The sequence below is a fragment of the Acomys russatus genome, chromosome 28 (genome assembly GCF_903995435.1).
Source record: "Acomys russatus chromosome 28, mAcoRus1.1, whole genome shotgun sequence".
In the NCBI taxonomy this organism is placed as follows: Eukaryota; Metazoa; Chordata; class Mammalia; order Rodentia; family Muridae; genus Acomys; species Acomys russatus.
In genome coordinates this window covers 9053951-9072892 of record NC_067164.1, presented here as the reverse complement: position 1 = coordinate 9072892, position 18942 = coordinate 9053951, and the positions used below count along the sequence as shown (strand labels likewise).

The window sequence follows — 18942 nt, the reverse complement described above, 5'->3', positions numbered from 1 at the left end:
AAAAATGTAGCTCTCTAGGATCCCCAGTGTGTCAGGCAACCTTTAAGCACCGTATCTAGTTAAAACGTTTCGTCATGTCCCTATGGGATTTCACTGCATGTGCAGCGCAGTCTTTGAGGTCTGAACAGAAGCAGCTGAAATGGAGAAGCTTTTAGATGTGATACAAACTTTAGCCATGCATTTTCCGGCTTCCTGCTTAAGATGTGCATGCCAGGATGACTGGAACCAATGTAGGCATCTTAGCAAGTGCAGGGCCGAAGGTCATGGTGACAATAGGGCAAAACCATGGAAAACCTTCTAAAGGTTGATGTCAAGGGGTGGCCACGAGAAGCTGTACTCCGTACCCGGAAGTGAGCAGGAGAAGAGGCTCCAGTTACATAAGTTGCAATAGCTGTGCCTGTTGCTTCCTGTACAAAATTTATGCATTAGATAAGGGAAATTATAAAAATTATAACTCTGTTGGGAGCAGTCCTAAAGAATCATTTGTTTGGTTCCAAGCCATCAGGCAGCTACTTTATTGCAAGTCACACTTTAAACCTTCCATTTCTTTTCTGACCTGAACTAGAATAGCTAATGGCAGTTTCTAAAAAGTAGTCTCTTCAATCTGTAATGCTGTTTCTATAACTTTTTCCTTCTGGTTAGCTATGTGACCACATAGCTATTAAAGACATCACAAAGAAAACAGATGTGGATTCTCTTGCTATGCACACAAATAGTATCTCTTTATATTGTATGGATTTAAATTTTTCTCAAAGGTAAATGTATGTTCCAAAAGCAATGCAGCGCAAAATGGACCTTTAAGTAAACAGCTTAATAATTAAATAGGCTTTGATCTAAAAAGTGAATGAAGGGAATACAAGTTAGTGAAGGGAGAAGTGTTCTTTTCTTTTGTTTAGATGCAAATATTCTACTCAGAAGCAGACTGGCACTGCCCTGTATCTTTATTAGAATTACTCTCGAGAACATTTACAGCCCGTGTCTATACAAACAGCAGCCGGAGAGTGTGACTCTTTTAAAGAAATGTACAAAATGGAAGAGGCAGGAATGGATTTTCATAAGGCAATCATCTTTGCTGGGTCATGAAAGCCCAATAGGGCAATTGTCAGAGATTCCCAAATGACTTTCCATCTGTGTCAAAACAGGATCTCCTCCATCCGCTGCCATTGCCTTTTGGAGGTCTTTTAGATACATGAATTGGTTTGTTCAAACCCTTCAATAACACCTGTAGGAAGTACTGTACTCCCATTACACGCAATTTTACTGTCTTTTGATTCAGCAATTGCTGAAGTTAATGACTCCAACTTATCAGAAAGGATTCTAATAACTCTTCTTTACATACAGAGAACTACCTGGTTTTGTAGATGGAAGTAACTCCCTTTAATCTCAACAGTCTCTTAACAGTAGGTTTAGGTCAACAGAAACATGCAGGGTACAGATTTATGTTTTTGTCTCTTACTGACACAAACCAAGCACAGATTTATCATGCTGTGAAATATATTAAGTTCACAGGACTTTAACAAAGGGTAACCAAACCATAGGAACCTGCCGTGATGCAAACTACTTTCAGATGTCCTTCTAATTATATTAAATGAAAGTTTGGGTTGGCTTTGATGCTTATGGGCAAACAAGGAAATCTATTGAAAGAAAAGCTAAAGGCACTCCCTGTTGCTGTGGTTAATATACTACGTTGTATGCACACTGCTAGCCAATTTATTCCAGCCACTTTAACAAGGATATCCAGCCTGACAGGCCACACAGGATAGTATCACAAGTCACCCAAAGCCCAAATCATTAGAGGACTGAGAAAGTTGTTTGACATGCACCACAGAGCTCTTTGTCACATAGCCAATTAAGTGACCAAACAAGGAACTTGAAAATACTCATTAATTTCTTCCTGGCAATATAAATGGAACACAGACCACTTCTGGTCTCTCGCAATGAAGGCACCCAAGTAAAACTGGCATAATTCAATTTTCACTTTGTCAAAGGTGCAAGTAGCAACTTCGGTTCACAGAAAGTCTGCATTAGTGACACAAAAATGAAAGGGATGGGCAAAAAGTCTTCAGATATTTTTGGCAAAGGTATAGATTTTTGGACTCTGTGTGGAATTCTTCACATCCATCAGACATTGGCAGTACTTTTATGCTTAAAATTTAGATCATGATTTTTGACCGTGTTCTCCAGCACTGAGCATCGTTTCCTCTCCTTCTTTGGAGTATGGCTCCAAAGAAGCATACGTGTCTTACAGAGGACTCAAGTTCTGTTCCCAGCACCTATGTCAAGTGGTGCCCAACCACCTGTAACTCTAGCTCCAAGAGTATTTAATGACTTTGGCCTCCAAAGCAACCTGCACTCAAATATGTATATTCACACAGACATATGCTTGATTCAAATAATACAGATAAAAGGAACTTGGGGCAATTTCAAGATGGCAGGCTCTGCTGCTCTTTCTTGTACTGCCGCCCTTAGGGCTTCTCCTTAGTAGCGAATGCTAGTCTCTTCCACCCCATGACTCCTTCATATTACAGGGAGCTGGGACTCAACACCAGAGTCTTTTTTTCTTGCTATGCCCCGTTCAGCATCTATTCTTTTTTTTTTTTTTTTTTTTTTTTTTTTTGGTTTTTCAAGAAACCAAAGTGTGGCCTTGGCCATCCTGGACTCACTTTGTAGATCAGGCTGGCCTTGAACTCATAGCGATCCGCCTGCCTCTGCCTCCCAAGTGCTGGGATTAAAGGCGTGCGCCAACCACGCCCGGCTCAGCAACTATTCTTGAGAGAAAAAAAAGATATTCTAAGGAGTAACACTTAGGTTCCCAGATTACTGAAGACACCACAAAAATCAAGCTTTCCTCAAGAATACAGTATGAGGTGAGAGAAAACTGAAGCCAACAGAGAAAGAGATTTCATACAGTTCAGTGAACTCATTCTGCCACCTTGCAGGAAGGTGATCAGTGATGAGTGAGTGATGGATGGACACAGAACATGACAGGGACTGCTTAATTGTCCATGTTTATTATCCTTTATATAACCCTAAAATTCAAGGTAAAGCAAATGGATTTGACAGTCACTGGATGCCTTGAATTGTTCCTCATTCAAATATGGCCACTGTAAATAAACCCGTCTCTGCTTGCAACTGTAAATTGTCTTCTTAGTTGGCATGTCAAAGATGCATGAGCAAGCTGTTAGGACTGCCAGAACCCAGGCTTTGGCCTTTAAAACTCTAGTCAAAAACTAATTCATCTAGTACAGTGGCTTCAAATGCCACAATTAGTTAACAGCATGAACTGATAATTTCCTCAGACTAAATTCCAAGCCTGTGTACTTAGTTGTATATTTACCATGCAAATTACATATATATTAAAGCCAAAATTCACCAGGCCTCACAGCGGGTTCTCCACCCATTCTTCTAAAACTAGTCACAGATTGAGCACTTCAATAAATGGTGACATCATCAATTCATTTTTTGGACCTAAATTTTTCCTGTTATTTCAAGTCTGTTTTCTCCGGTACTTTAATCTTTTAACAAATTCTATTTTCTAATATTTTTAATGTTAAAAATCTGAACTATTACCTCAGCATTCAGCACAAATATACTACTGAGATTGAATGACTCAGCAACTTACATTTGTATACGGGGTCTTGTTAGTGGCTGAAATCTCTGTGATGTGCATATACATTGCTCTTTATGCAAAGCATGACTAGAGACTTTAGGGAGGACATATTACCTCTGAGACTTGAGGAGCAATAACAAGAATGGTTAAAAGTATATTAACTATTAAAATATTTCAATGTTTTAAATAGGGAAAAACTAACACCAGTAATTCTTAATAGTTCCTTCTGAAGACAATCACATTGTTGTCAACAGACATTATTAATTGAAGGATAATAATTTAAAATTAAAAAAATAAACAAAATCCTGTATATGTTTCTAACAGAGAGACAATTGTTCTTAAGCAATTTGCTCATATATATATATTTGTACTGTATTTCCAAATTATTATTAAATCACATCAAGCTGATTGGAAGTATATGATATTTTGTTGGTTCATGGATCACGTGCTTAAATGTTCCCTCATCTGACCCATGACCAGAGAGTCAGAAGCCTCTGAAGGTCACACACTCGTGTGTATACATCAGGAATATAGCAATGTACGTGTGCTGACAAGAGCTTGGGTGATAGGGAAACCTGATACTTGGAAAAACTGATAGAAACACAAAGTGGGACATCACTCTGGAGAGTAGTCTGATAGCTCATTTAACAGATTTTTCTGTTCTTGAAATCATAGTTTTAAATCAGTGTCTGTTTCGAAAATAAAATAATTTCAAAATCAAATTCCATTTGTGTATGAATTTAATATAACAGTGTAAAGTAATAATCACATAGCCACTGAACATGAGTGCATAGTGTGTGTGTGTGTGTGTGAGTGAGAGAGAGAGAGAGAGAGAGAGAGAGAGAGAGAGAGAGAGAGATTGTTTTAGTCTGTACTATTTGTGGAATACAGTAAACACACACACACACACACACACACACACACACACACACACACACACACACTATAAACCAATTGACAGATCCTGCTTCCTACCACCCAGCAGGAGAGTCCGGTTGCAGTGTGTGTAGGAGTCAATGGTACACAGGCTTTCAAATCAGCTTCAAGTTTCTACCTCTCTTCTGTTATTACTGTATGATCTATGATTCTATGGAAATCAATTAACTCTTTGTGGGTCTCTGTTTTCACTCTGGTCATAACGAAATGTAAGAATTATACCAGAATGTTCTTATAAATATTGAATAATAATGTATGAAAAATTCTTTCTTGCCTGTGATCTTAGGATGCACGAAAGTGAGGCAGGAGTTCAGTTAGAGACTGTGCTGTTTTGTATAAGGAGACCCTGTCTCAAAGTAAAATATAAATAAATAATAGAGATTATTTAGTGTTCTTCACAACAATATCCACATGGCTAACTTAATAATAAATGTTCTTTTTAAATTTTATTTTGTGTTTTACTTTTTATGAGTGTCTTGCCTGCATGTGTGTCTGTGCAACAGAAGCCTGCAATGTTTGAATAGGTCAGATGAAGGCACTGGATCTCCCCTTGTTGGAGTTCCACGTAGTTGTGAGCTGCCATGATGTGCTAAGGATCAAATCCATGTCCTCTGTTCTTAGCCTCTAAGCCATCTCTCGGACCCAAATGTCCTGACTGTTATAACAAACCATTGTTAGTTTTTGCTTCTATGGAAAAAACATAAGATGCTTATCGGGAGTGCAGCCCTGATGTTATCAGTATTAGCTCTGTGACCTTGGGCAATGTTTATCTCCTTCTGTCTTAGTCAACTCTAATCTCTAGGTCCCCTTCTGGTAACACTACATTATAGTAGGTGTTTTATTACATTGCTAATACAGTCTTATCTCCCTTGCTATAACATTTAAATTTCTCTTCATAAATAAAAAAACAATGCTCTATTACTAGCTATATCACAGAGCCTTTTACTTGTTATTTTGAAACAAGGTCTCACTAAATAATGCCCAGGCTGATACTGAAGTCATGTTGGGGCTAAGCTAATCCCCTACCTAAATTCCCCAAACAACAGACCTGCATTACCAAGACAGACTTTATATATCTAGGACAAATTAATGTCCTTTCAATCTATGACAAATATCAATTTCTATCTCTGAGTAATTGATAAATATTTATCATAAATCACATATATAAAGGAAAGTAAATTGTATTAGACTCGTGTTTTTTTTTTTTTTAAAGATTTATTTATTTATTATTAGGTATACAGTATTGTGCCTGCATGTACACCTGCAGGCCAGAAGGGGGTGTCATATCACATTATAGATGGTTGTGAGCCACCATGTGGTTGCTGGGAATTGAACTCAGGACTTCTGGAAGAGCAGTCAGTGCTCTTAATCTCTGAGCCATCTCTCCAGCCCCTAGACTCGTGTTTTTAAAATGTTAGAAAGCAAGTTTACTATTTCTAAGGATTCGTATATAATTTTAAAACCAATCCCAGCTTAATTGATCACATACAGGTCATTTATAATCAATAGTTGGTACGCATGATTTTGTCGTGCTTTTATTTTTGCCTAGAACAAAAGGTATCCTTGGTGGATGGAATGAAAATCTTACCCACAAGATCATAGAAAGGTGCCACTATCAGGAGGTGTGGAGTGAGACTAGGAGTGGCTTGTTGGAGGGGGTGTGTCACCAGGAAGGGACCTTTGAGGCTTTAGAAGCTCAAGTCAGGCCTAGTGCCTTATTCTTGCTTCTGCCTGTTGATCCAGAACTCTTAGCTCCTTCCCCAGCACCATGTCTGTCTGCCTGCCACCATACTTCCCACCATGATACAAGGGACTAAACCTCTGAACTGTAAGCCAGCCACAATGAAATGTTTTCCTTTATAAGAGCTGCTGTGGTCATGGTGTCTCTTCACACAACACAATAAAACCTTAAGATTTATAAAACAAGAAAACGTTAAAGATGGATTTTTTCATAATGTGTAAACTACTCTCCTCCTCTTAAAATAATGAACTGAAAGGTAAATGGACTCAAGGTAGTCAAACTCATCCTTAAAAGAATCTTTTTTTATGTGTATGGGAAGACCACATTTTATAAGAATCTACAGTGATAAGCAATCATGTCAGAAAGCCTTTCAAGTACATCAGTACCTATTTCACAGACAGCACCAAGTGTGATCTGAACATATAAACAAGGGGTAAGATACTCTTCACGAGTCCAATCACAGATGCTTTTACATCATTTGACCGTTGTACCTTATGGAATTGCCCTGTACAGGATCAGAAGGAGCATCTTGTATTATCGAGCTGAGCATTTCCGTGTCACCAGTAGCCTCTGTTTGTACTGTGTCTCACCAGATATTTAGTCAATAGCTAAAACACTTATTCACAGCTAAGTCAGTTATAACACCAGGAAATCAGCTGTTGAATAAACTGTGCTATTAATTTTCCATTGGAGATTCATGTTTGAATGACCATGCATTTCATAGATTTAAATACCAGAAAGCTAATTACCCTGAAAGTGCCATTAAAAGGATGGCATGGATTACAACTGAAAATAATCCTGGCAGGGTTGTGACATGCTGCTGGCCTTTCTGCAATGGGGACCTTCCCCTACCCACCATACTATGCTTCCCCTAAGGATGTTTTTCTGAGACCTTAGGAAAATAGTCTTAATATTTCTTATTCACGAAAATTCATTGTTTCATAAAATAAATATAAATAAAGACTAATGCCCCTAATTTCAATATTCAAATTACTTTGTTCTTTTAAGTAATTTACCCATACTAAAGCCTTCAGACTCACAATTCAACAGGATACTATTTATTTCTATTCTGTGCTTTTCTTTAAAAAGAAATCCAAGTTTCAAATTAATAAGACTAAGGATCAGAGTATCCTTTCCCATTAATCTGGCACCATGGCATTTGAGACATCACCAGAGGCAGAAAGCTAGCTACTTGAACTTTTCCTACCAATCTTTTTTCAAGGGAGAAGGTTACAAAATTGAAAGAAAAATTCATGACCTTTTTCTGAAGCAAATTGTATGACTTCATTTGAGAGACACCTGTGCATCTTCAAAGAAGAGGATCAAAGGCCCAGAGATGTCAGAAATCTGAGTGAACACGGCCTGCTATGTTCTCAGTGTATGGAGGTTACGTCACACTCACTTTGTCTAAGCACATTCCCCCTCTATTGTATAAGCAGAAAAATATGTATTTTCTCTGACTTTTTTTCAAAGCTTTCCAGCCCCATACAGCTTATATTAAATAAAATATTCTGTCACATCTCAAGGTATGTTAAAAGGGCCTTGGCCATTAGACTAGAGATGGGTAAGGAAAAACATGACTTCTGCCTTACATATGGAAACATGGTGGACAGTTGAAATGTCTGAAAATTGATTAGCATGTAGTAAACATTTTTTAACACATCCTTGAGTGGTTGAAAAGACAAGGAAAACATCATATCTAGTCAAGATGAATTCTCTATTTCCCCAATATGATATTAAAAGAAAGATGAACAGAACTTTAACTCGTCAATATTCTCTACTAGATGCTAAAAACCTAGGATAGAGATTTCATCTCTTTTGTTTATTAACAGTTTTGAGGCAATGGTATGTTTTTAAATATAGGGCAAGAGAAAATATTGTCACCAAATTAAACAAAGAACTGATTGTCTAAGCAGAGACAGATGTGGCATTTGTTCATGAGATTGTCTACCCATAATGTGCTTTTCATGACCTGAATGGTTCTCCCCTAAGGTCATCCAGTTTATTTTTATATGACTTTAGCTAAGTGGCTTTCTAATTATTAATTTAATATCCCAGCTTTATATTACCTATAAGATTAATAAATATGAATATTCAGGTCATTGGAAAAACATGAAAGGACAAAATAATATCTAATATTTACATCAACCAAAGACCTTAAGAGTTTGTGGAGCAAAGCCAATGTTTCCACATTATATGTAATTGTGAATAAACCATTACGGCTTCAACTATGTACTGCCAATCTTCACAAATGCCAATGAGGCTCCTGAGGTCATTTTTCTCCAAACAAAAATGGATTTCTTTATATAGATTTAGATGTATAGATATAGACTATGATTTACAGGTAGAGAACATGAAGTTCATAGGCACAGGTTTCAGAATTCCACTTTGTCTTTAGAAAACAAATAAGTAACAAAACAAACAAACAAAGAGGATAAAAACAGCCAGGTGTGGTGGTGCACACCTTTCATTCTAACACTCTGTAGGCAGAGGCAGATGGAGTTCTGGGAGTTTGAGGACATCCTAGTCTACAAAGAGAGTTCCAAGACACCCAGGGCTGTAACAAAGAGAAATCCTGTCTTGGAAACAATAAATAAACAAAACATATATAGAAATGATAGATAGATAGATAGATAGATAGATAGATAAAAATAAAATAAAACAAAAACACAACATTCCCTAACAAAACATGATATAACAAAGCCCAATGAAAATGGTATTGTCTGGAAACTATATTTGTATAATATGGGTAAAAATTACATTTACATATCATTTCAATGAGAGAGTAGCCTAGTCACAATCTTGTCTGCAGTCTTGAGTTATATTTTAGAACAGATTATTTCAAATATCCTATTTTGTATCTTGTCTTATATGACTTTGATTGCTATGAACAGGTCATTCAGTGTATATATCCAACCTATAACGTAACTCTAAGAAAAAAAAGAGATTTATGTCTATCAAACTTAGCTTGTAGATGAAAATGTTCATGTCTCAAGCTGCACCTTACCTTCTCTCCCATCTACGTTCCTCATGCTTTGCAGAACTTGGCAGCATCAACTTTCTTTTTAACGGGCCCATTCTTTCCACTCCCACCCTGCACACACTCCCTCAAACTCCTTGAGCTCAATACGGCAGCACGTTACCATTTTTCTCGCAGATGCCCATACACGCGACCACCAAGAGACAATTCGACAACTTAACACATTTATAAAAACACGGAAAGTACCTGGACATAGGCTCTGCAAGAGCGCTCTCTTTTCTGAAGCTGAGTCCATTAAGACAGCAGATTAAACACAGAATAGAAAAAACAAGTTAGTGACAGAAGAAAAATTAAAAAGGAAACATCTACATTAACACCTTACTTTTCGATTCACCATTTTTCATAAAAGAAAATGAAGGCTACGCAGCAGCAATATAGTGTCCAAAACCCCTTTTCAGAATAGCCCACACAAAGAAAACAGATGGTGGAAAGCTGTTGATAGAAAGAAACCTCTGAATACATTTAGTAGAAATTAGTACAAATCAATATACATTCATGTGAAATGATCCACGTCATATCCCATTAGTTATTCATCATGAGCCACTAGTGGAGACAGTTATGTAAAAAACGTTTGGAACCCATTATTTGAAAGGGATTATATATGGTTTTCAAGACAGCCTAGATGGTTGACGTGTGTTCATATTACGTGTTCATTCATACCTTCAAAAATTCTATTATAACGAAGATAGAAATGCCCATTCATTGTAACTATTTAAGCCTACGGGACAAATACCAAAAGTCAGACAACTTCAAATTAACAGAGTGTGATTCATTTCCTGACTTGCTGCTTCTTTTATTTCTTAAAGAATTCCGTTTGACAGGCTTGGCCAAATAGAAAGCATTTTAGAAAGTAGTGGGATAAGAAGCTTGATTTAATTTGTTTTTGTTGACACAAGTTTCTATTCAGGCCCAAATATTTTTCCTGGTGCTAAAACGAATAATCAACAACCCTTCATTCACACTGTTTGAATGAGTGACCCAAATGTTCATAAATCCGACTGTGGGATTTCAACTCCCCCCGCACCCCCACCTTGTGTTTTTCAGCTCCCTTGATCATTAGCGCTGAGTTGAAAAAAATAGAATTTATTTAGTTTTAGGGAGCTGTTACTCTGACACTTTTGTGTGTGTAGGTAGCTAATACTGTACCAACTCTAATTCATGCTTTCTTCAATGAGGGAGCAGTAACTGCTGAAGAAGGAAGTCAGAATGAGTGCAAGTGAATCAGCAACGCTGTCATGCAGATCACAGTAATGTAGGGCTCTGAGCCCTCCAGAATTTCAATGGGGAGTGCAATTGATTTGTACCTAGTTGACTTTGCAAATCGGATGGGCTGTAACTTCTTCAGGGGAAGTAAGGAACCACAGGAAATGAGAGCAAGCCAGCAAGCACATGAGTAACCTTTGCCCTCCCATCTCCCGACCCCTTCATGCAAATTAACATAGGACAAACTGCATTATATAAACAATTGAAGAGAGCCAAATGGGAAACAAAAGGGAGCATTAAAAAGCCTCAGGGATGGAAATTTGCCCATTATGTAGTTATTTGATATTCAGCCTAAGCAAGCTGATTAGCTGTAGCCAGTTAGAAGTGACATTAAGTGGTAGCTTTACCTGATAGCCCCAGACATCAACACCACTTTTAAATAAAGATACAAAGTATTTGCAAGTCATGTTATGGATATGTAACATTAATAGAAATCAGTGCTCCCAGCCCATTATGATAAGAATAGCTAGCAGCCATATTCATTAGTAGCATCAAGTCAACTAGGGTAACAACACATTAAAGTCACAGCATGCCAGACTATACAGGCAGCTGTCCCTTATTCCATTAGGGCCTTAGTTGTGATTCTATCAGGATACAAGTGAAAATAACAATAACCCCCTCTTGCTCAGCATGACAAAGAAACTTAATATATTATATCTAATAAACAAAGACTAAAATTGTATCTGCTTACCAAATAAGACATTGTAGCAAGAGCTATCTGCCAGATAAAATATCTGACTGTTTAATGTTGAATGACCACTATATAAAAACATTTCTCCAATTTAATGAGTGGCCACCTTTCCCCACCAAAACAGAGAAGTAAGGCAGTAAAGGACCTATATGCATTTTTTTCAGCCAAAAGGGGGATGTTTTAAAAATGAATTTCTTAGAGGAACATTAGTCTTCCACTGTCAAAATCTTTTATTTTTAAGGTTGGAAAGACTATGTTAACAGTCAGGCGATGGAATTCAGAGCACCTATCATTTGAGAGCATCTACATTTGATGCTATTTGACACCATGAGGTTAGTGTACTATGTAATATTTAGTGACATACACAAATTATATTCTTTATAGATATGCTGCATGCACTTTGTGCTTATAATTTACATAAGATATTTTAAAATACAAAAAAAAAATCATATAGCATATTTCCTCAAATGGAACATATTTAAATTTCCTTTCTTAAAACTAAAATTTGCGGAAGAAAAACACTCAAAATTTCATTGGTTATGAGACAAAAATCTGAGTCATTTAAAAAAAATTAAAATGAGGTATATATTAAAATTCAATTTCTTGCCCTAGCAGTATTTTAAAGTATTATTAACTATGTTAAATTATCTCATTAAAAAAATCAATGGAGGAAAAAAATCTGATGAATTTTAATATGTTTTTGTTAATGCTTCCTAAATTTCCACTTTTTGATGAAGCACTCACTACACTGTCCATGATTTTGATAAAGGAGTGCATAGGACACAATCACCAGTTGCATTTATCTACGCTAATTTTGCTACAATTTAACATTAAAAAATTGAGAAAGTACTACCAAAAGTACCATTTTGAATATAAAATACATATGATGAACCTGGTACATATTTCTCTAAATTAAAAAAATCAAATAAGGTCATAAGCAGAATAAAATAGTAAAGTCGGTTGAATGCAAGTGTTGCTCCTTTTTAGAACCACACAACTCTGAAGAAGGAAGAAAAAAAAAAAAAAAATCCAAGCAAGAACATCTTACTGATTTTACTTCAAACTGGAAAACAGGCACAGCTGAGTTCTCACCTTGTTCAAGCTGCGGGCTGCACTGTCTTTTCCCCCTGGGGTCAAATTCCTGAGCTGTACATCCAGGAGGCCAACCAGCTGGTCCATGGCGCGAACTGAGTAGGTGATGTCCCCAGCGTTCAAATGATTTCTAGTCTGTTCCGCCAGCTCTCTAGCAATATTGGCAGCGGTTTCTCCAGATTTTAGCTGTAATTTTTTTAAGTAGAAAGGAAAAGATGTTCCTGTAAGTATTTTCATTGGTTTCCTTTAACAATTATTTTTGGAAGTTAGAATTACTGAGGCACGAAATAGTGCTTAAATACCACTCTTACCTCAGAGCACGCCATAACGTTTCCTGATAACTCATGCTTTTCTTCAAAGCCAGACTTTAAAGTCTTGTCTTCAAGAGGCTTTTTGAGGAAATTCCTTTTTAAGATTATTTCGCACCTCAGTTACCCATTCAGGTGGTTAAATCTGAGGTGTGTCCCACTATTTTCCGCATTCTCTAAATTGGAGTTTGATGAGAGCTTCTTTTGGGTCCCTATTCTATATTCTCAGAGGCTGTCCACACTTCCCTTAATGCCACGATGAGCATTTGGTACATTAAGTGACTACAAAGTGAACACACCAGTTTCTAAGATCTGTGAGATTTACTCTCAGTAAAACCCCTGCTTTCCACGTGATCTTGACCCTATTGCAGAACACCAAAGAAGCTTTCTCCTGGTACATCGACTAGCAAATTGCTCCCTGGCTTCTTGTGTTTTCCCTTTCTGAAACATGTTGATTTTAAAAATACTTTCTAAAAATAATATGAAACCTAAAGGTGTTAAAGGAACTAAGGACAATATTCTGTGACTTCCTGAATATACTTGACAGTCTTGAGACAAGAAAACACAAACAAAAATTCGCTCATAAAGCTGGGCGTGGTGGCGTACGCCTTTAATCCCAGCACTTGGGAGGCAGAGGCAGGTGGCTCGCTGTGAGTTCGAGGCCAGCCTGGTCTACAAAGCGAGTCCAGGACAGGCAAGACTACATAGAGAAACCCTGTCTCGAAAAACAAAAAACAAAACAAAAATTCTCTCATAAGAATGATGTGAGAAATATCTTTTAAGAGGTTAATAAGTACCACGTCCAAGTTCATAATGTTCATTATCCTTTTTAAATTTATAGAGTTAAATTTAAATAATATTTTGAGTGTCTAAAACATTGTAGCACATTATCACAATAGAAAAGAATACAAGAAAAACTTTCTCTATAGAAACCTTCTCTACTTTCCAGGGAGCATCCTATATGCATCCTTGTAAACTACAACCTACCCATCACTATTTAAATATATGAGTATCACTCTTTAAGGATGAGTTTACGTATTCTGTTTTTTATATAAGGTTGACAATATAGATTAAAGAAACAAACAAAAACCTTTTAAACTATCTCCCAGCGATTTTTCAGGATGACACAAACTGATTAGAGCAGTTAGGGAACTAGGGTCCTCACAGGGATGCTTGCTGTACATGGGATGGATAATATAGGTAATTTAAAATCACACACACACACACACACACACACTGAAAAACCTAAAGTGAAATGTAATAAAAGCAAGCACTGGCAAGGTTATGGAAATGAATGTTACTCCTATCCACTACTTCCAAGAGTGTATAGTTATATATCTCCTGTATGGATCAAACTACTGATGCCATCTTATTGCTATTAGATATAAGAAATAATCCTCAGATGTCAAAATATGAATAGTCAAAAACATCCAATCAAGCTTGTGACTGAATTCCAAAGAGGTTAAGACTTTATAGAATGGCTCAATTATAAAGGTACAATGTCAACAATTTAAAAGTATGAAAGAGATTAATACTGTTAATATCATTTTTAAATATACTTCTAGAAGCATACTACTTATAAAACATTTCATATATATATATTTCGGCATATATACATGAATACACTTAAATATAGAAAGTTTGACAATTCAGAAATAGAAAAAAAATCCTTACTGTTCAGCTATAAATTAAAAATATATATATTGAAATTATATAAATATATTAAAATATTATTACTGTCAGATTAAAGTTACTGTTTAAGTACAATAATCAGATTTTTACAGAAAGCATTAAAATTAAATTAAATTAAATTAAATTAAATTAAATTAAAGAAACAAAAATAGAGTGCACCAGGTATAATGTAATGATTTCATAAATTTCTTTAGAATGTTTATATTTAAAATGTCTATTTACTTTAGAGTGTACAAACATACTCTTCAATATTATTACATCATTGGGTTTGAAAATAAAATGCAAAAAAAGGGTTATAGTTCTTGTATGTAAACATATTTTTCATGTATAATTGTGAAATATTGAAAATAAATTATTAAATCAAGATACTATAATGGCTGACATAAAGGCTGACAGTGAATAATCCTGCAGTTTATACATATGCTGATAACTGAATGATGCAGTAATGGGAGACACTGACTCACTAATGAATTATCTTCAAAACAGTAACCGTATTTAGCTTTCAAGAAGTATTTGGTTGAACTGGGCAAGGTAGTACATGGCTGCAATCCTAGAACTAAGGAGGCAGAGACCAGACAAACAGTGAACATTCTAAGACAGCCAGGTTTACACAGAGAAACCCTGTTAGAAATAAAACAAACAAACAAGTACACTCAGAGGTGTTGTTGTTGTTGCTGTTGGGTTTTCCCTATCTAGGCTTGGCTGTGTGGGACTCACTATGTAGACCAGGCTGGCCTTGAACTCACAGAGATCTGTCTGCCTCTGCCACCCAAGTGCTGGCATCACAGTTGTGTGCCGCCACCCTGGCTCTGGAGTGCTTTATTTTTGAAGGCAAAACAATTCCACCATGCACACGAACACTGAGTCTGAATACCATAAAAGTTTTGAGGAAGAACAAAGTATGTGAAGAAAAAATTTTAAATAAACTAAAAATTCCTAAAACGATTCTATCTCTCCAAACCGTAAAACTGAATAAACCACAAAAAGAATGAGACATTAAAGATTTGCTCTTGATCACCTTATGTTCTGCTACTTGGGAACTTTATGGTCCAGCTTGAATGTGAAATGTGCATTGCTCTCAGGTCCTCTACTGTTGGTTCTGTCTTGAGACACTGTAGTATGTTAGGATGTATCCCTTGATGGGGGAACCGGGTCACTGGGGTGGGCATGAATGTTTGAGAACTCAGCCCCAGTTCCTGCTCACTCTGCTTCCTGCTTGCTTGAGCCTACCACCAGGGAACCATCTGCCTGCCAGCTCACCTTCCCCACAACTGAGCCAAAACCAACCCATGCTCCTTTAAGATGCTCATTCTAAGGTATCGGGACATGGCAATGATAAAAAAGAAAAATTGAAGTTGAATGCAGGAGTAATGGATATGAGAGGAGATAATATTAATTGAGCAATGAAACTATAGTAATACAGATGTTTATGATTGTGGGGAGCCATGCCAAATTCCGCCATGCCAGAAGTCCTGTGCTTAGGCTGCATGCTGTGACCTTCGAGTTGCTGATTTTTGCCTCAAGAGGTCTTGTGTTCTAGGCTATCCTTGGACTATTTACCTTTGAAACAAGTAGGGAAGTCCCAACTTGGAACCATCCAGAGGATCAAGGACGTTCTTACAGAGAACTACTCAGAGAACTAGGAAGTTCTTACAGGGAGTTACCCAGAGAACTAGTAAATTCTACAGGGAGCAATTCAGGCTATTGTATTCTTGCCTGGAGGCTAGGGTGAGCGGGATTAGAATAGATCCTATTGACCTTGTTCTATATTTGTTCTTACTAGTCGGCATTAAAGTGAGTCTTGATCAGAAATTTCTAGACTTGATTCAGTTATTTCTCGCATCTCTGTACTCTACTTTCAGTCCCCACTCCCTCTTTCAGGTGAACCCTGATTCGATTTGTCCCACGGGCCTGTACACATCATGGGAACACAGCACAAGGAAAAGAACGGTGGAGGACAATTGGAGGCAGAAACTATGTGAAACCTTGAAAAAAATAAGTCTAGTGTTACTGGGTGAGATGGAATGCTGAAGGGAGGCTCTTAGTGAGAAAGGACACTTTAAGGAAATAGACAATACGTAAAATTTAAAATATCTAGAATAACTGTGGTTGGGTAAAATAGAGAGCTGCCGGGCATGGTGGCGCACGCCTTTAATCCCAGCACTCAGGAAGCAGAGGCAGGAGGATCACTGTGAGTTCGAGGCCAGTCTGGTCTACAAAGTGAGTCCAGGACAGCCAAAGCAACACAGAGAAACCCTGTCTCGAAAAACTAAAAAAAAAAAAAAAAAAAAAAAAAAAGATAGAGAGCTATAGGTAAAACAAAGAGAAAATAAAATGCAAGCCAGGTATTGTGGCACAGGTCTTTAATCCCAGCATTAAGAGACAGAGGCAAGAGGATCTCTGAGTTACAGGTCTACAGGGCAAGTTCCAGTACAGCCAGGGAGACACAGAGAACTGTTAGTAAGAATTTTACCAGGAATATATGACAGTAAACAATGATTTAGGAAATGCTTCTCTGAGGGCAGTTTAATTTGAAATGCAGCAGAAAAGAGAGTAGAGATGGAGGCAGGTGTGGGCTTCCAGGCAGAAGGACTAGTCTGGGGAAGGGAAGGGCATGAAGCAAGGCTAGCTGCACCTAGGATGCTTTAGCTGGAGTTCAGGCAGTTGGAGAAATGAGCTCTGGGGAGGAGAAGCAGCCTCTGTTCATGAGAACGCTGGGAAAAAAATGGGAATATGCTATCCAGATTTGCACTGGCATGATAACTCCAAAGATGGATTAACAGAATCAAAAGTGAAAGAAAGAAGCCAGGGGTGACTTCGGTATGTTAGGCTTAGGGGTCGGGTAGGGAGGGAGTCCTGGCTGAAGAGGAGCTTTTGTGGTCACTTTCCAGATCATATGTGTTGTGGGAAGTAAGAGAGGCAACTCCTCCCAGGTTCTGCTTTACATACTTTGATGGCAACACCACTGAATAGGTTTTCCCACCGTGCCCACAATCTGAGCTCACTCTAATGACCACATTTTCCTGGTGACCCTCTCTGGTCACATTCTCTTCATTGCTTCGGAAAGATCTCTCTTACAGCCTAATTTTTCTCACCTTAGTTATTGTGCGATACAGTGACTTAATTCTATATTGAAATGCATACATATTTTTAATCCGCTTCAAGTCTTTTTTGCAGAGGCATATTTGAAGTAAATTTTTTCCTGCTTTAAGGAATTCATAAAAATGTCACTAAGGTATTTTTTCATTGAATGCTAGTAAATTTATTTCTTATAAATAAGAATACATACACACACACACACACACATATATATACTGAGAAATTTTGTGAGTAGTATACGGCTTAGTAAATTAATACCTGTATTGATGTGATATGATTATACTCATCAGTGGAGATGAACCCAGCTGCTGTTCTCTGCTACCACAGTTATGAATAAATAGATACTATTTTGATACAGTGCACACTTTTAAACTTGGACACAAGAAAAAACTTTTTTTTTTTTTTTTGGTGTTTCAAGACAGGGTTTCTCTGTGTAGCCTTGGCCATCCTGGACTCACTTTGTAGACCAGGCTGGTCTCAAACTCACAGCAATCCACCTGCCTCTGCCTCCTGAGTGCTGGGATTAAAGGCGTGCGCCACCATGCCCGGCTACAAAAAACTATTTTTAATTAAAAGTTTAGAGAAGCTTTGAGATTTTTTGTGAGATTTGTTTATCAACCATCACTGAGGCGTAGCAAACATGCAGAAATTGCTTACTGTATAAGGTATTCCTTGTTGGAGGACTCTACCTAGTCTACTGTGTAGCTGAGCCATGTGACTACATGAACACAATGCATGCATCTAAAAAGTGGAGGTAAATTAAGTCAGTCTGAAGTTTTAGAAACCACAGAGTGTTGGCTATTCTTGATCACCAGCTTGAATGAATCTAATAAATATACCTCACCTCTGGGAACGTGTGTGAGAGTGTGTCCAGGAAGGTTTCAGAAAGGCAGGGAGACCCTTTCCCAGAGCCAGCAGTACCTGCCCACAGTGCCAAGATATGAAGAAGGCCAAAGGTAAAGTGATGTTGCTTTTGCTGGCCCGCCTTCTGCCCAGCCTGTGGGGATTTCTATTCTGTTGTTAATGCTGTGGTGGCCACACTTCTCTGACATTGGAACCCAGCTTCTTTGGCTTTCTAATGTGGGCTAAAGAGCAGGAGCTCTTCAGGAACCCTTCATAACTTTAGGGCCTGTTTGTCACTGCTGGATCATCCAACTTGGAGCATCTAGTATCAGCCTGGTGGACTGAGCAGCTATGGAGTTCTCAGAATTGCGTTCTCAACCTTTCCAGGGTGCAGACAGGCATTGCTGGACTATGAATCTCCTACTGCGTAAGTCACTGTACTGCACCCCTTCTCTGTCGCCATGTTTAGATTCTTGCTTCTGTTCCTAGAGACTACTGCCCAACACATCTACAGTCTCTGATGAGACGAAGAAACAATTTACATGCATTCGATTCTAACTCTAAGAAAGTTAAAATAAGGCCTGTAAGAACTAGGGCGCAGGATGCAACTTGGCATTCTGGGGAAAA

The 18942-nt window shown here is 37.7% G+C and overlaps 1 protein-coding gene across 1 annotated transcript in view; it reads right to left on the bottom strand.

The window, feature by feature from the left end:
- Adgrl3 (adhesion G protein-coupled receptor L3) overlaps positions 1-18942 on the bottom strand; it is a 438014-nt gene that overhangs the window by 112026 nt on the left and 307046 nt on the right. Inside the window, exons 9-10 of the mRNA XM_051170906.1 lie at positions 12374-12559; positions 9514-9552 (exon numbers count right to left, since the gene is read on the bottom strand). Of these exons, the coding sequence (XP_051026863.1) occupies positions 9514-9552; positions 12374-12559 (225 nt within the window). The remainder of the gene's footprint in view (positions 1-9513; positions 9553-12373; positions 12560-18942) is intronic.